Source organism: Squalius cephalus (genome assembly GCF_949319135.1).
Source record: "Squalius cephalus genome assembly, chromosome: 5".
In the NCBI taxonomy this organism is placed as follows: domain Eukaryota; kingdom Metazoa; phylum Chordata; class Actinopteri; order Cypriniformes; family Leuciscidae; genus Squalius; species Squalius cephalus.
In genome coordinates, this window is record NC_137126.1 from 39,950,857 (window position 1) to 39,966,238 (window position 15,382).

General features: G+C 34.9%; 1 protein-coding gene across 3 annotated transcripts in view; it reads right to left on the minus strand.

Annotated features, from left to right (window-relative positions):
• Positions 1-15,382, minus strand: part of atp8b5a (ATPase phospholipid transporting 8B5a) — a 33,346-nt gene that overhangs the window by 13,438 nt on the left and 4,526 nt on the right. For all 3 annotated transcript variants that reach the window (XR_013821406.1, XM_079873006.1, XM_079873007.1), the window contains exons 2-9: positions 5,652-5,734; positions 5,275-5,333; positions 3,992-4,105; positions 2,639-2,737; positions 1,690-1,751; positions 1,050-1,122; positions 845-915; positions 608-690 (exon numbers count right to left, since the gene is read on the minus strand). Coding sequence is in view for 2 of the 3 variants with exons in the window: in XM_079873006.1 (XP_079729132.1) it covers positions 608-690; positions 845-915; positions 1,050-1,122; positions 1,690-1,751; positions 2,639-2,737; positions 3,992-4,105; positions 5,275-5,333; positions 5,652-5,694 (604 nt within the window). In the remaining variant the exon portion in view is untranslated. The remainder of the gene's footprint in view (positions 1-607; positions 691-844; positions 916-1,049; positions 1,123-1,689; positions 1,752-2,638; positions 2,738-3,991; positions 4,106-5,274; positions 5,334-5,651; positions 5,735-15,382) is intronic.

Consider the following 15,382-nt stretch of genomic DNA (forward strand, 5'->3'; position numbering starts at 1 on the left):
AAGACATTGTTAAAATAGTCCATGTGACTACAGTGGTTCAACCTTAATGTTCTGAAGCAACGAGAATACTTTTAGTGTGCAAAAACACACAAAAATAAGGACTTTATTCAACAATTTCTTCTCTTCTGTGTCAGTCTGAGTCGGCGTTCTGATGTAGAACACAGAAGCGTTGCATTGTGTTTACAATGTGCACAGCGTCAGAGACTGACACGAAATTTCATCAAAAATATCTTCATTTGTGTTCTGAAGATGAACAAAGGTCTTAAGGGTTTGAAACGACATGAGGGCAAGTAATTAATGACAGAAATAAAAATTTTGGGTGAATTAACCCTTTAAGGCATCTTTACACAGCCAGACTAAACCATGCCTGCTCTGACCCTCCTCAGCACCTAGTAACAAAACATACAGTTTTAATTGCGGTATAAATGAATTTATGCCACCTCTAAGCAGCATTAAACAGTGACATAAATGCCAATTCAGAAGCGCTTCTGTGTCACCTTTTACAGTATAAATTTGCCATTAGATTTATTAGATTTTAAAGTGGCACTAAAACACTGTCATTAACTACAGAAAGAAATTCTGTTTTTCTTTCTCTCTTTTTCCTCACCATTGAAAGCGGCCAAAGCCTCTAAATTGTCGCCCATGTCTCCGGTTACAGTCAGAGCCTGTTTAACCTTCAGGTTTGTTTCTCTGTGTGGAAAAATGACAAATCAGAAATCTAGTACTTCAACTGTAAAAACACAATCCATTGTGTATTTCTCATGAGGTAATTTCATCTTAATAGAAAAAAAGTGTTTAACATAGCTTCAAATATGAAAACCACAGATTTGATTCTTGTACTCACCCATCCAGCTCTGCAGTCTCAATGTAGATCAAGTTGAGCGGTTCGCTGCTAGACAACAGGAGCAAATCTGCCTGTGAGGAAGATGCGGAGAGACAAGGGGATTTTAATTCAATATTAATTTACATCGGATCTTGAATCTTTACGTAAAGATTTACATTTTAAATTATGTAAATGTAATATAAATGTAAATCTTTAAATGTATTACTGTGACAAACTGGTTGTTCTCCAACTTTATGATGTCTCCCACTTGCACATTCATCCATTTCTCGCTTATCAGTCTATTATGAAAGAGAATGACAGATAATTCTGATTACAATAAGTTGCAACACTAAGGGTGTGTGCATCATTCGTTTCTATTTAACTCAACATAAATTATGAATGCACAATCTTGCGGAGACTGATTTTGACATATGATGAGGGACCACCAGAAATCTGGTGAAAACAGATCTGGTGAAAACAGATTTCTGAACAACATAGAATATAAGGCATCATTCTAGTAGTTATTCATTGTGTGTGTGTGTGTGTGTGTGTGTGTGTGTGTGTGTGTGTGTGTGTGTGTGTGTGTGTGTGTGTGTGTGTGTGTGTGTGTGTGTGTGTGTGTAAGAGATCAAGATAAATGAACACAGGTCAGAACAACAGGAAGAACATTTCTGTGTCTACAGCTGTGTCCTGTTGGGATTGATGCAATTGTTTTTTAGTAAGTTCGAAATTCAAAACATTCCAGATTAAACTAGAAATAGTATGAAAAGTAGACGCACCATTTATAGAAATTTAAAACACTTGGGAGTTGGAAAAGGTGTGCAGGTAACAAGTAAGACTGAAACATAAATATGACAGCCACTCACTTTCCATTGATAAGCACATTCACCTTACGGTTATTCACCTGCCTGTCACTTCTGTGGCGATTCTGCAAAGAAATAAAAAGAGAAAAAAAGACTGAAGGAAAATAATGGAGCAAGAAACCATATGAAAGCAAAAAGAAAATGATAACAGAAGCCCTTACGGGATAAATGAATTTGAAGACAGAGAAGAGAAATCTTTAAATCTGTCTTTAAATGCAAAGATCTGCTGCGTCCAGAAATTGGCTCATTCCAGCTTTATGAACGAGGAGAGAAAGAGGAGCGATTCCCTAATTCCCCTCCACTTCCCTCAGCAGGAACATAAGAACTATTGTATTCCTGCCGTGGCTGAGGTGGCTCCTGTTCACTGTATCAGATTTTCCAGTCCACCACTGACAAATTCAGACCCGTAACCTTTTGCTTTACGAGTTTCTGCTGTTCGGAGGAAAGTTTGCGCCAAAGTAAAGGGCATTTAAATTAGACGTGTACTGAGTATTATAGTAAAAGCTGTCATTTTCATTAACTAAATGTCATTTATTTCCTACCAGACCATAGGAAACAAGGTAGCTCAATTTGCGATCTAGCAGAGGGTTCTCTGGATTACAGGGGGACTGAAAAAATGAGTACTAGTAGCTGTAGTCTGTTCAACAATATTTAAAGAATTTAAACTCCTTACCAGGTACAATGTGATATTTATGAAAAGCGGGATTTTGGGACTAATGAGATTTCATCCAGAACTTAACGGCATAAAATAATAAATAAAAAAAAGCATTCATAACCAACATAATTAAGGGAATACAGAGCAATAAGCTTTAATAATCAGTCTTTGGCCTATATAGTTAAATCACAGTCAGATCGCGCTAGTTCCAGTCAGGAGGGGAAAAAATTAAAGAAAGATGAACAACGGATGAATAGATCTTCAGTGTGTTGCATACAGTCACATGTGTGTACTTACAATATCATCAATGGCATCTTTGGCTGCAGTCACTGTTAATACCAACACTAGAGGGAAGACAGTGGTGAACCAAGGCAGAGAGGAAATAGCAGGAATAACCTACAATACAACACACATACGTTAAAATGTGCTTTGAATGTTGCAATGTGATGATTAAGTATTAAAAGCAAAAGCCAGCAACATACTGGTAGCTACAGTACATCACATTGTGAGCCAGAGATGGTGCACTAGTAAATATGTGAATGGGAAAAAATTTACCACACAATATGACGGCATGATCTGAGCTTAAGACACACAATTCATGATATCATTATTTCAATTATAGTCTTTTTAGATTTCTGTACTGAAAAAAATTTAGCAGAATATTTTTTTTCACACAATTACAAAGAAACTGCAAGTATCACATTGAATTAGCCGTGAAATTTGGAGGTCCAAAAACGGTTTTTTTTTTTTTGTAAAACATACCCTTATAATCTATATTGGAGAGCCTGAGAGGACAACACACCATTAATAAACAATTTTTTTAAATTACCACTCAGAGTGGTTGTAAAGCAATTTTCACTCAGAAGTTGCTAGTACATTTCACAACCAATTAAAAAGAAACAGCAATTAAATTTTAAAGCAGAAAAACGTACATTTTTATTTTCCGGTAAAACATACTCCAATAATCGGTTTTATTTACAACTTTGAAAAATCAGTGTCTAATTTAAAATGTTATTGATAACGTAATTACTTTCCTCATTAATTTACTACTGTATATGGTAGCTGTACTTGCATGACTGGAAATAGCTGCCATTGAGTGTAACGGAAATGGCTGCAAAGTCAAATGACTTGCCTTAAAGTCAAAGCTAATAAAGAGTGAGCTAATAAAGTTATAGGGTCATGAGTCATGACACAATCATTATTGCACAAGTATTTAGTAATTTAGAATGTGTGGGGCGTAGACTTAATACGGGAAGTTGGGGTCATGTTTTGATCACATTCTTTGCAATATGCATGACTAAACATCCTCAAAGAATGAAAGAAGAAACATCCTCAAACTTCGATAACACTATTTTGTCAGTAGAGTATTAGTAGACTCTATGCTTAATATCTGCTAACACTTTATTTTACTAACATTTTATTAATTAAATAACTTTGCAAGAACATCAACTTATTCTACTACTATAGTTAGTAGAATGTCTAAAGTGGACTCTTGAAATAAAGTGTAACCCTAACTTCCTTTGTCTCGGACTGACTTTGATTTCAAATCATTATCAAATGAGTGAGTGAATGAATATATTAATGAACTAATGAAAGAATACTCTGAAGATCCAGAGCTTCATTCAGTAAACTGCATGATGTATGACGTACCTGTAGGGTGAGCAGAAAGAGGAAGTAGGCATTGGCGATCCTCTGGAACTGCTCAAACAAGTTGAGAGGCAAAAAAGTGAAGGGGTTGTATTTGGAGGTCTTGATTGAATTGGTCTTCAGGAAGAAAAGATAGAGATGAAAGATGGTTCAATAGTGTTGTGCAGACATCATCTTACAAGTGTCTAAAGACCACACATGCTTATTTCCTAATATAGCAAGTCAGATTGGTAACACTTTACTTGAAGGGGTGTGCATAAGACTGACATGACACCTTCATAATCTGAAGGAGGTTTTATGCATGTTTATGTCAACTGTCATTCGCTCAATTATGACATTTTTAATGCAAATATGACATTTTTTGAGATGTCTTTGTTATGACACCTTGACATAAACCAATACATCATAACCTGTCAGTGTCTTTGTCATGACAACTTGACATTATTAAGACAACAAAACCTGTCATAAACATGACATTGCAGATTCATTATCAAACTTAAGAAACTACTTAGCTTCATGGGTTAACATTACATTAAACTGTCAGGTGGTTGGTTTTGACATTGGCTGTCATGAGGCCATTATAACATTTTAATGACAAATTCAATTTGTACCACTGTAGTTGAGGTCAAGAAAAATATTCATGACAGTTATAATGGCCTCATGACAGACAATGTCAAAACCAACCACCTGAAAGTTTAATGTAATGTTAACCCATAAACCTAAGTGGTTTCTTAAGTTTGATAATGAATCTGCTATGTCATGTTTATGACATATTTATGACAGGTTTTGTTGTCTTAATAATGTCAAGTTGTCATTACCAAGACACTGACAGGTTATGATGTATTGGTTTATGTCAAGTTATCATAAATACATCTCAAACAATGTCATATTTGCATTAAAAATGTCATAATTGAGCAAATGACACTTAATGACAGTTGACATAAACATGCATAAAACCTCCTTCATATTCATGACGTGTCATGTCAGTCTTATGCACACCCCTTCAAGTAAAGTGTTACCGAAAGATTTTACACATTTGAATCTCAAAAATAATGAACACAAGCAATGACACAGTGATTAATATAGTGTTGGACTGTGGGAGTTTTTTTTTTTTTAAAGAATGGAATCGAAAATAACTGCAATCTGTTAAGAGGAAACGGGAGGTTCCATATAATGTCATCATGACACATTCGGTCATCTAGGCTATATCTTCAGACAAAACACAAATGTTCATTTTTGTAGGTTTGAATTAGAGTGATTTTCTGTCACACTGATTTGATACTCACAGCATATCTGAAGGATGAGTTATATTCTCTGTCGTTTGCTCTGATTTTCCTCTCCACCTCTATAAACACATATAGAGAAAAACTTTAGATTAGGCTTTAGATTAGGTTCATTTGGTTAGGTCAGGCAAGTTTGAAGAAGTGTGTAATTTGCAGCCCTCTTCTGTAGGTCATTGATAGGACAAACGGATAGTCCCGTCCTAAACTCACACCATTGGATGAGCAGGATGCTTAAAAAGAAACAGTTCTGATAGCACCACAGTGTTTGTTAGGGGAAATCAACCAATGAATGGATTACTCATACAGTAGTTGTCTCAGCATACTGAATCCTATGATGTAAGACTTTGGTTAAAGGTCAAAGCTGTGTGTCATGTCTGTACCTCTCTCTCTTTTCCGCGTACAGTCTAAGCCAAAGAATGGCATGGCTTCCTTTCTTCTTTTTCAAGGATTAATCATCATTTCTCTGAAAAGAGAACAAAACGATTGTCTGAGAAAGAGTGTGTTAAACCGCTTAAAGGTGACTATTTTTAAAGGGATAGTTCACCCTAAAATTCTGTTATCACCCAGTGTATGCAAGACACTCCGCATCACAGGCTATTTGAGTTACAAATCGCCCTGAGCCTCTTGTTGCATTTCTTTATATAGACAGAAACTACTTTCACATGGAAACATTTGCTAACAATGGGAATTTGCATTCAGAGTTTACACCTTTTGGGAGCAGAATGCCATTTGCCTGGAAGACAGACCCTCCTCTGTGTGCAAGTTATCTCTAAACTCTTACCCACCCTCATGTTTTTCCAAACCTGTATGAGTTTCTTTTTTCTGTAGAACACAAAAGAAGATATTTTGCAGATTTTGACTTCCATAGTATTTCTTTTCCTTCTATGAAAATCTATGGCTACCGTCAACTGTCTGGTTACCTACATTCTTCAAAATATCTTCTTTTGTGTTCAACAGAAAAAAGAAACTCATACATGTTTGGACTTGAGGGAAAGTAAGTGATGACAATTTTGATTTTTGGGTGAACTTTCCTTTTAAGCACTTTTTGTTGAAATAAAAGCACCAAGACATCCTGACTTTTGAAATTTCAGTGAATAAAACTATGCTGGGACACATCTTTTACACAAACATACACACATGAACACATTGATACACTACCAACTAAAAGTTTGGGGTCAGTAAGATAGTCTGTTTAAGCAATTAGCAAGGATGCATTACATTGATAAAAAGGGAAGGTAATGACAATAAAAGGGAACATGTGACACTGAAGGTTGGTGTAAAGGCTTTTCCATCAAAGAAAAAAATATATATTTTAAAATATATCAAAAGAGAAAACAGTTGTTTTAAATTGTATTAATATTTCATAATATTACCATTTATGTATCAAAAATAAAAGCAGCCTTGGTGAACATAAAAGACATAAAAAAATCTTACAAACCCAAACTTTTTAACTCTACATCCACACTTACACACCACACACACATTCTAGTTTGAGGAAACAGCACTTATGAAACCCGCCCATTGGACAGAATTCCAGAGTGACACAAGAGCTAATTTTAGAAGTGTGTGTTTAAGAATGTGTGTTTTAAATGTACAGCACACATGCTAGAGAACCTTTGGAAGAGCTGTTTTCCACTGTGGCCACAGCTTGGTTACGCTGTCCACATCACTGGGAAAAAACTAGTCATTATGAAAACCGAAAAAAAATAACCATTTAAGGGGCTACAAATCAGTACAAGTCCCATTCAAGTTTATTTTGAAGACGTAACGTGATAGTTTACCCAAATGTGTGAATTCTGTCATCGTTTACTCGCATTCATGTCATTTGAAACTTGTATGACTTTATTCTTGGAGCGTAAAAGGAGATATTTAGCTGAGTAAATGTCAAAGCTGCTCTTTTACATTCAACGATAGCAGACAGTAAGCAAAAGGATCAAAATGAAAAATGTAAATGTACCATGAAAGTAGTCCATATGAGAATTATTTGAGAGCTATAACTTTTCAAAAGTATAACTACCATTTTTCTTTCTTTTTTTTCACACAAAGCTACATGTATCATATGATTTGGAATATAGAATACAAGTTTTATGGACTACTTGTATGCCACTTTAATGATGCTTTTTTTGTCCGTTTTAAAGTTCAACTGCCCCTAGTCACTGTATTATTTCATTGTATTGAAAAAGGACAAATGTCATAAATGTTTTATCATTTATTATCATATTTTTGACTCTACATTCCATTGTAAACTGTATGATCAACATGCACTGCAAGATCTAAATAGCAATTTAAGGCTGTCTAGATCAGCCCAATGGCGGCATCCAATAGAACGGGTGAAGGTCTCTGCGCGTTACTGTCTTTTCACGTGGCAATCTAATTTAATTCCATTTAAGCTTTTATCTGACTCCATTTTATCACAACGTCGAATTTAGGTTAGATTGCCAACTGGTTATTGGTCAATTATATAATAGTTTAGCAATACATTTTATAGTTGTACTTAACTCTTAACTTATATTTTACCTGTTCATATTAGGAAGCTATGTAGTCCAGTCATTTCAAGCCAAAATGGGGGTCAACCTTGAACAAATTGCAACAGAAGCTAACTCAACTGATTTTGTATCCTCAATATGTCCCGAGTAAGAGAAAAAAAGCCCAGAAGAATCCCATTAAGGGAAAGTTTCGAAAAAGACCCAAATATAGCCTATTCATGCCTACTCATTCTTTTTCTTACGTGAATATAGGGTAAAAAATGTAACCTTTAGATATCACCATGAAAATTACTGAGTTGATTACTTGCATCAAGACAAACAAAAAATGTATTACAAGTTTTTTTAAAGGTTTGTTAACATGGACAAACGGTGCATAATCGAATTATGTATGTGCTAATTTGCATAAATGCCACAACAGATCTAAACATTGGGTATAGCCAGGTGAAAATGTCTTGTTGAATCTTGTTGACACATAACAGTAAAATACTAATACATAGAGGCAGGAAGAAGTACTTTAAACCAGCCTTTATTCATTTTTAAGAGATTGGGTTTGGGGCTGGGTCCGTGGGACTGTTCAGTTCAAAATCAGTTGAGTTTGCTTCTGTTGCAATTTGTTCAACCTTTTTTCATAAAATGACTGGACTAATGTGGCTCTGAGGTCCTCACACCTTCTGTTTAACGCGGGTCTCACGATCACAAGCTCGTCAGTTTTGGTCACCAAGAGGTAATTGGCTATATACCTGATTGGTTGCATTCACGCTTACACAATCAAAGATACTTTGGTATAGCCCCCGTGATTGCATACACTTGAAATTAAAGAGGTATGGCCACTATTAAAGATATAAGTTGACCAACATTACTTCTCTTATAATAGCTTTGGATTAGCCATGACGTGGTTTCCCATGTACACTTATCTAAAGTAACATTAAATTAAAACAGAGGTAAGACACATCCAAATTTAGATTGGTCAAGCAGCATTTTTGCTGTTCTAAAAGGAAATTCACTTCTTGTCTTTGTGAACCACGTACACTTAGGGTGACCAGACATCCCAAAAAATTCGGGACAGTGCCGAAATCTAAGCTGTTGTCCCGAATCCGGCTTAATTTTCCTGAAAATTATTATATAAAGCAAAATCTTATTTTTTGTCTGTTATTGTCTGATAAAACATTAATAACTGTCCGTGGACGTTGAGTCATCCTGCAGCCAGCCCCCGCCAGTTGCTCATTGGCTGCAGCATCTTTTTTTAAAAAATTGTATGTTCTACAAAGATACCGTATAGGCGCAAATTTATATGCATTGATAAGCAAGGGCAAGTTGCAGCAGCCGCAAAGACAGTGAATGTGCAGGTTGATGTCGGGTTACACAAAGCAAATCATCTACATGATTATTTAGTTTTCTTATTTAATGACCGACAATTTAGTCGTAATAATAATTTTGGCATAAGGCTTATTAGCGTTAGGCTATAGCCTGAAAAGTTTGATTTACGCTCTGTTACAAAAGTCATTGTTTTTTTTTTTCTTTTACAATGACATACTGTATGAGTTTTTTGGCTGAATGACTGTTGATCTTTGAATAAAAATATGTTTGTCAAAGCAAAGAATGCCACAGAAGTGCTGCACAGGGTGTAAAATCTCAGTGCTCTTTGGTTGTTTGGGATAATTAAGCTCTAAGAACATAGGAACTCCAAGGCACTCGAATTATGTTGAAAAAAGTTAAAAAGCCTTTATTTTATTCATGGCTTAAACATTAAAATTGGAATTTTTAATGTTTTTAAAATTTAATTTAAAATTGAATTCAAATTTTAATGTTTAAGCCATGAATAAAATAAAGGCTTTTTAACTTTTTTCAACATAATTAGACTGCCTTGGAGTTCCTATGTTCTTAAAAATATGTTTGGTTCAGGTTTGAAATTCATTATCTTTTATTATAGGCTATGTAGTCTAATATCATAGTAGGCCTACCCCAACAAAGCAACCCCCCCACTCGTCCCGAATTTCAGCCAATCTCATCTGGTCACCCTACATACACTTGAATTAGTGATTAGTGTCGTCACTAATCTGACGCAGAACTTGCGGTAAAATACGAATCTGTTTAATCTACTTGGGAAAAACTATTTCAAAGTCAGTCGGAATAAAATCAAATGTAACAATTTATTATGTCAGGTAAATGTATCATGCCAATTTCATAATCAGTTCAAAGATAATAAATACAAAACATCAAATGTTCTGGAATAAAGAGAGAAGATGCGTACCTGACATTATAAAATACATGATGCGGAGCATCTTGCATACACTCCGCATCACAGGCTATTTTGAGTTACAAATCGCCCTGAGCCTCTTGTTGCATTTCTTTATATAGACAGAAACTTCTTTCACATGGAAACATTTGCTAACAATGGGAATTTGCATTCAGAGTTTACACCTTTTGGGAGCAGAATTTGCCTGGAAGACAGACCCTCCTCTGTGTGCAAGTTATCTCTAAACTCTTTATTACCTTTTGGTTTACTTCTCTGGGAATGAGACCTTTGTACCAGTCATACTGAGACATTTCAAATGATACCAAACATGTATAATACTGTAAGATAATTATTCACATTAAACCATTTAGACTTTTGGGTGAATATCTGGTGATCTCAGCATGAGAGAGAGACAACATGGGTGAGGTGATTAACTCAGGGATGCTAGTTTCTCAAGAGAGAGTCAAATGTTAATTTCGAGAAAGGTCCTTTGTCTTCTCTGGGAGTGGTCGTTCCTCAACCAGACTCCCCGGCATTTTCTATTTTCTCAATTCTTACAGTATGGACAAGAACTTTCCCCACTCCAAATGTCAGTGACTGAGCCCATAAAAAAACTATTACAGCATGTTTTGAAACAGAGACAACACCCAAGCCAAATGTGCAAACTTTGTGAAGTTAATTTATCACGACAGCATAAGATGCAGAGAATGATTTACAGTAAAATAGGCAGAATAGGAGAGAACTAAAGAGGGCCACCAAGTGAAAAACAGTGCAAGTGGTTGGAAAATGATAGACGTGAGTCCAATCAAACCACAGAAACAAATAGGTGGGGTTCTGAGGGGGTGCAAGAAGACAAGGCACAGACCACAATATGCACACATAGTAACCACATATTAAAGTGCATGTTTGCAAACATGCATGCTACAGGAATACATGTCTCACTGTCACCACTGTAAGGTTAGGCTGTAACCTCACTGTACAAAAAAAAAAATAAAAAAAAATAAAAGGAGTCAATGAGAAAATTCAACTATAAAATGTGCTGACACCATTTTAATAAATTAAATAACACAAATGTTATGTGAGCAAGACCTGTTTGACAAAATAAGGTGTGGAGGGCTGGAGATGAAAAAAGCAGGCAAAGAAAAGGGTTTGTCCCTTTTCAACAAGCCCACGCTTGCCTTGTAAATTCCAATTACATTTTTGGAATTTAATTAAATTAGCAAACAGGATGCAGAATTGCACATTGAATTGAACTGTAATTAACATAAATATTTGAAGGTAGTGTAATTTTTATCCATGTCATTTCAATTCAAAATCAAATTCCAATTCAAATTAAAATTGTGATTAAACTGGTGAAATGACCATATTCACATAAATTCTAACTCAAATTCTCAATGCTAACCTAAATAAATAGAGTACATAAAAAAATAAAAATGAATGTCATACATCAACTCCCCGATTTTCAAAGGCAGCATCTAGGAAATCCTCATGCAGTACTCTGACCTTCTACTCTTTGGAGGGAATGACTGGCAATTTTACAAACACAGTCTAGAGCCTAGAAGTCCAGAGGCTGTTATGTGTGTAAGTTTTCAAAGGGGCTATTGTGTGCTATCTTGTTTTCCACCTTTCCTAAGTTCCTGTGTAATGTGATTATAACAAAACTGGGTGTGCATACGTGAGTAATATCTGAGTGAATATAAGAGAAATATACAAGGACCGAAAAAAATGAAGATCCTGCCTTTTGATAAGCTTTGGTGTGGTGTCTCAGAATATACCTCACATGCCTGCATATGGGCTGACATGCTCTGGTCACTATTACTCCACACCACTTCAGATAATCTACAGTGCCATGCTGCTATGTTTAAAACCTATGACTGTAAATGTGTCATTACACAGAGAAGTTGGTACATAGAAATAAGCGTCATAACAGAATCACAAAATTATGTTAAAAAATGTTTGGTAACACTTTACTTGAAGGGGTGTGCATAAGACTGACATGACACCTTCATAATAAGAAGGAGGTTTTATGCATGTTAATGACAACTGTCATTAAGTGTCATTCGCTCAATAATGTCATTTTTAATGCAAAGATGACATCGTTTGATTAATCTTCAAACTTAAGAAACTAATTGGCTTTATGGGTTAACATTACATTATATTACTGACCACTTTTTTTCCAGTGGTACAAATTGAATTTGTCATTAAAATGTCATTAAGTATTAATACTCTGTCAAATAATTTTATAACACTGTCATGAATATTTTTCTTGACCTCAACTACAGTGATACAAATTTAATTTGTCATTAAAATGTCATTAAGTGTTAATACTGTCAAATTATTTTATAACTAATACTGGAATAATGGAAAAAAAGTGTTCAGAAATATATTCATGACAGTTATAATGGCCTCATGACAGCCAATGTCAAAACCAACCACATGACAGTTTAATGTAATGTTAACCCATTGATAATTAATGATGCTATGATGTATTGGTTTATGTCAAGTTGTCATAAAGACATTTCAAACAATGTCATATTTGCATAAAAAATGTCATAATTGAGCGAATGACACTTAATGACAGTTGTCATAAACATGAATAAAACCTCCTTCATATTCATGACGTGTCATGTCAGTCTTATGCACACCCCTTCAAGTAAAGTGTTACCAAATGGGTTATGGAATAAAAAAATGGGTTATGGTGTCAAATGCCAACACTACTAACAAATGTTGGTTTTAAACTAACAAACAAATAATTGGACAAATCAGAAGGGTGTGAAAATAAAGATACTGAAACCACTTAGGTGGTTTTGAAAGTAGGCCAGTGCATTGATCAAGGGTTTCTGTAGAATCCCACTGAAGACAAAAGGAAATGCTGTAGTGTGTTTATAGATAAATAGAAACTTTTTAAATAACTATAAATCAAGACAGGGTAACTGAATGCGCAAACCGAAACTCAAACTCAGTCTGGTAAACTGTGAGGGAATTGGGTTAAAAAAACCATTGTGATTTGCAACATTTTGATTAACTGCTGACAGGTCATTCAATAGAAGGAAGTGCTAATGACAAACAAGTGAATACAATGTAGTCTACACACACTGTGGGAAAGCTAAAAGATTAGCAACAGCATGTGTAACAAAACACTGAAACACAAAAATAGTGAGTATTAACACAAACAAAAGAATCCATATATTATAACATTTTCAATTGAACTGTAATTTGTATTATTAGTCTCCAATGGATCAGTTTGGAGTGTTGATGGCAAGACTTAGCTTGTGTAGATTACCACATGCATTTCTAAACCGTATGAAACATGCAGTGACTTGCAGCAGGATTCCTCAAAAACGCAGTGATTATAGTGAGTAACTCCAGTCTGGAGGTGACAGCAGATTAGTGCTGGGTGGGGAAGATTCTTTCAAACTGGGTTTGAATAGTAGCGAGTAATTATGAAAGTAAAAGAGTAGCAAAACTCGAGAGCACGTAGATGTGAATTTGAGAACTTGTACAATAAATATTCGTACTTGTACGTGAACATTTGCACTCACAGCTCCAATGTGAAAACCTGTCAAATAAAACACTGAAGTTGAATGTTGAAATTTGCACTCGCAGACAATAGTTGTAAACAACTTTAATCCATATTTTTATTATTATACTCTTAAAACAAAAAAATTAAAAATATTACATTAAACTATTTACATTGATTTACCATCAAAATGAACTGATTCACCTGATTGACAAACTTTTTAAGGTTCATGCTACATATAAGAAAGTGAAAGAAACGAGGGGTAACGCTTTAGAATAATGGTCCGTTAATGAGTAGCTATGCAGAAAGTAATGCAGGACTAATGATAATGTTTTTCACTTTAAAATAACGGTCCAGATCACTAGTAGTTCCTGCATAGTGAGTAACACTTGAGTAATGAGTCATTTTATGACTATATTCAGAGTAAAAAAAGACTCACATCTCAGACACGTGTTAATGTTGTGATTAGTAAATAATTAGTAATTCTTTATAATTTGTCATAGTTACCTATTAGTTCTTAATGATGCCAATCTCATTCAGTAATTATTGATTACCTAATAAGGAACTTTCTAAGTCCTAAATTTGATATTACTTACTGATTAGATAAGCTTTTTTTCATATTAGTTAATAGTAGAATTTGAAGTGTTAATGTAGTACTACTACATTACTTTCTGCATAGTTACTTAGTGTTACCAAAACGCGCTTCTAGAATGTTTGATTCATTTTGTTTGGCTGTAAAGTTTGCAATACAAGATTGTTATTATAGTATATAATATTTTATTATAGTATAGTTTAATAGGTTTATCTATGTATTATATACAGTTTAATATGGATCATGTAGTTTGTTTCTGGAAAAAAAATACACCAATTTGAAAACGGCTGACCTACTGTCACAGTACTGAATAATGTAGTTTGTAGCTAGTTACTCCCCAAAGTTTGGAAGGCACATACAGTATACAACAGCCTGCTGAAAGTTTAATCTAAATAAAAAAAAGTAACTTATTTACAAATATTTAGGTTTACCAGATGTTTTTCCAAAATGTCCAAAAAGTTTCTTTGAAAATGTTTTTTTTTTAAGGTTCGGGGTTTAAAAAAATAATAATAATCTGTGTTTACCAAAGTGTCTCTCAGACATAAACCATGCAAAACTCATCCACAGAGCTTCAGGAAGTCCGATAGGACCACTTCTCCATAACTATGAGTCAGGTCAATAGAGGTAAAGATGACAGAGACACACTTAGAGAGACGACATTCCCTGTAGTTTACAAATTAAATGGCTAGTAAAGGAATGTTGCTTTCCAAGCAGAACAACTCAATAAACACAAGCACCCATCCTGAACTAATGCACTGAGACAGTAAAGGAAACTCTCAAGAACCTCTAGTTATACATTAAAGGCAGCAGCATACATCCTGAAGTAGACCTACTACTAAATGTCTCTGTAGAGAGCTGCAAGCAACAAAATGTGAAGTGTGCCACAGTTGCAGTGGGATTTCATCATTTCCTCAGCTTCACACAGGAAACATGCTGACTGAGACAGTCAGAGCCGGGCATCATGGGGAAAGCCATACGATGGGAGGCCGAGAGCTAAAAACCAATGTTATAGCACCTCACTTGAGATAAATGACTAGGGCTATAGATGTCATGTTGTAAAACGCTTTTGGCATTTATGGTCATTGGATGCAGATTTGACTAATGATGTCAGCTAATCTAGAAATAAAACAATTTGGTCAGCTGCTCCTATGTCTAATTTGTCTACTTTCATTCAAAATTGAATAATTGAATTGAAATGTCTGCTTACTCATGTCACTCAGCTCAGGTCACTTCTTCAATGCAAATTTAAGGGATTTTCCTATCTGCCATACTTTTTA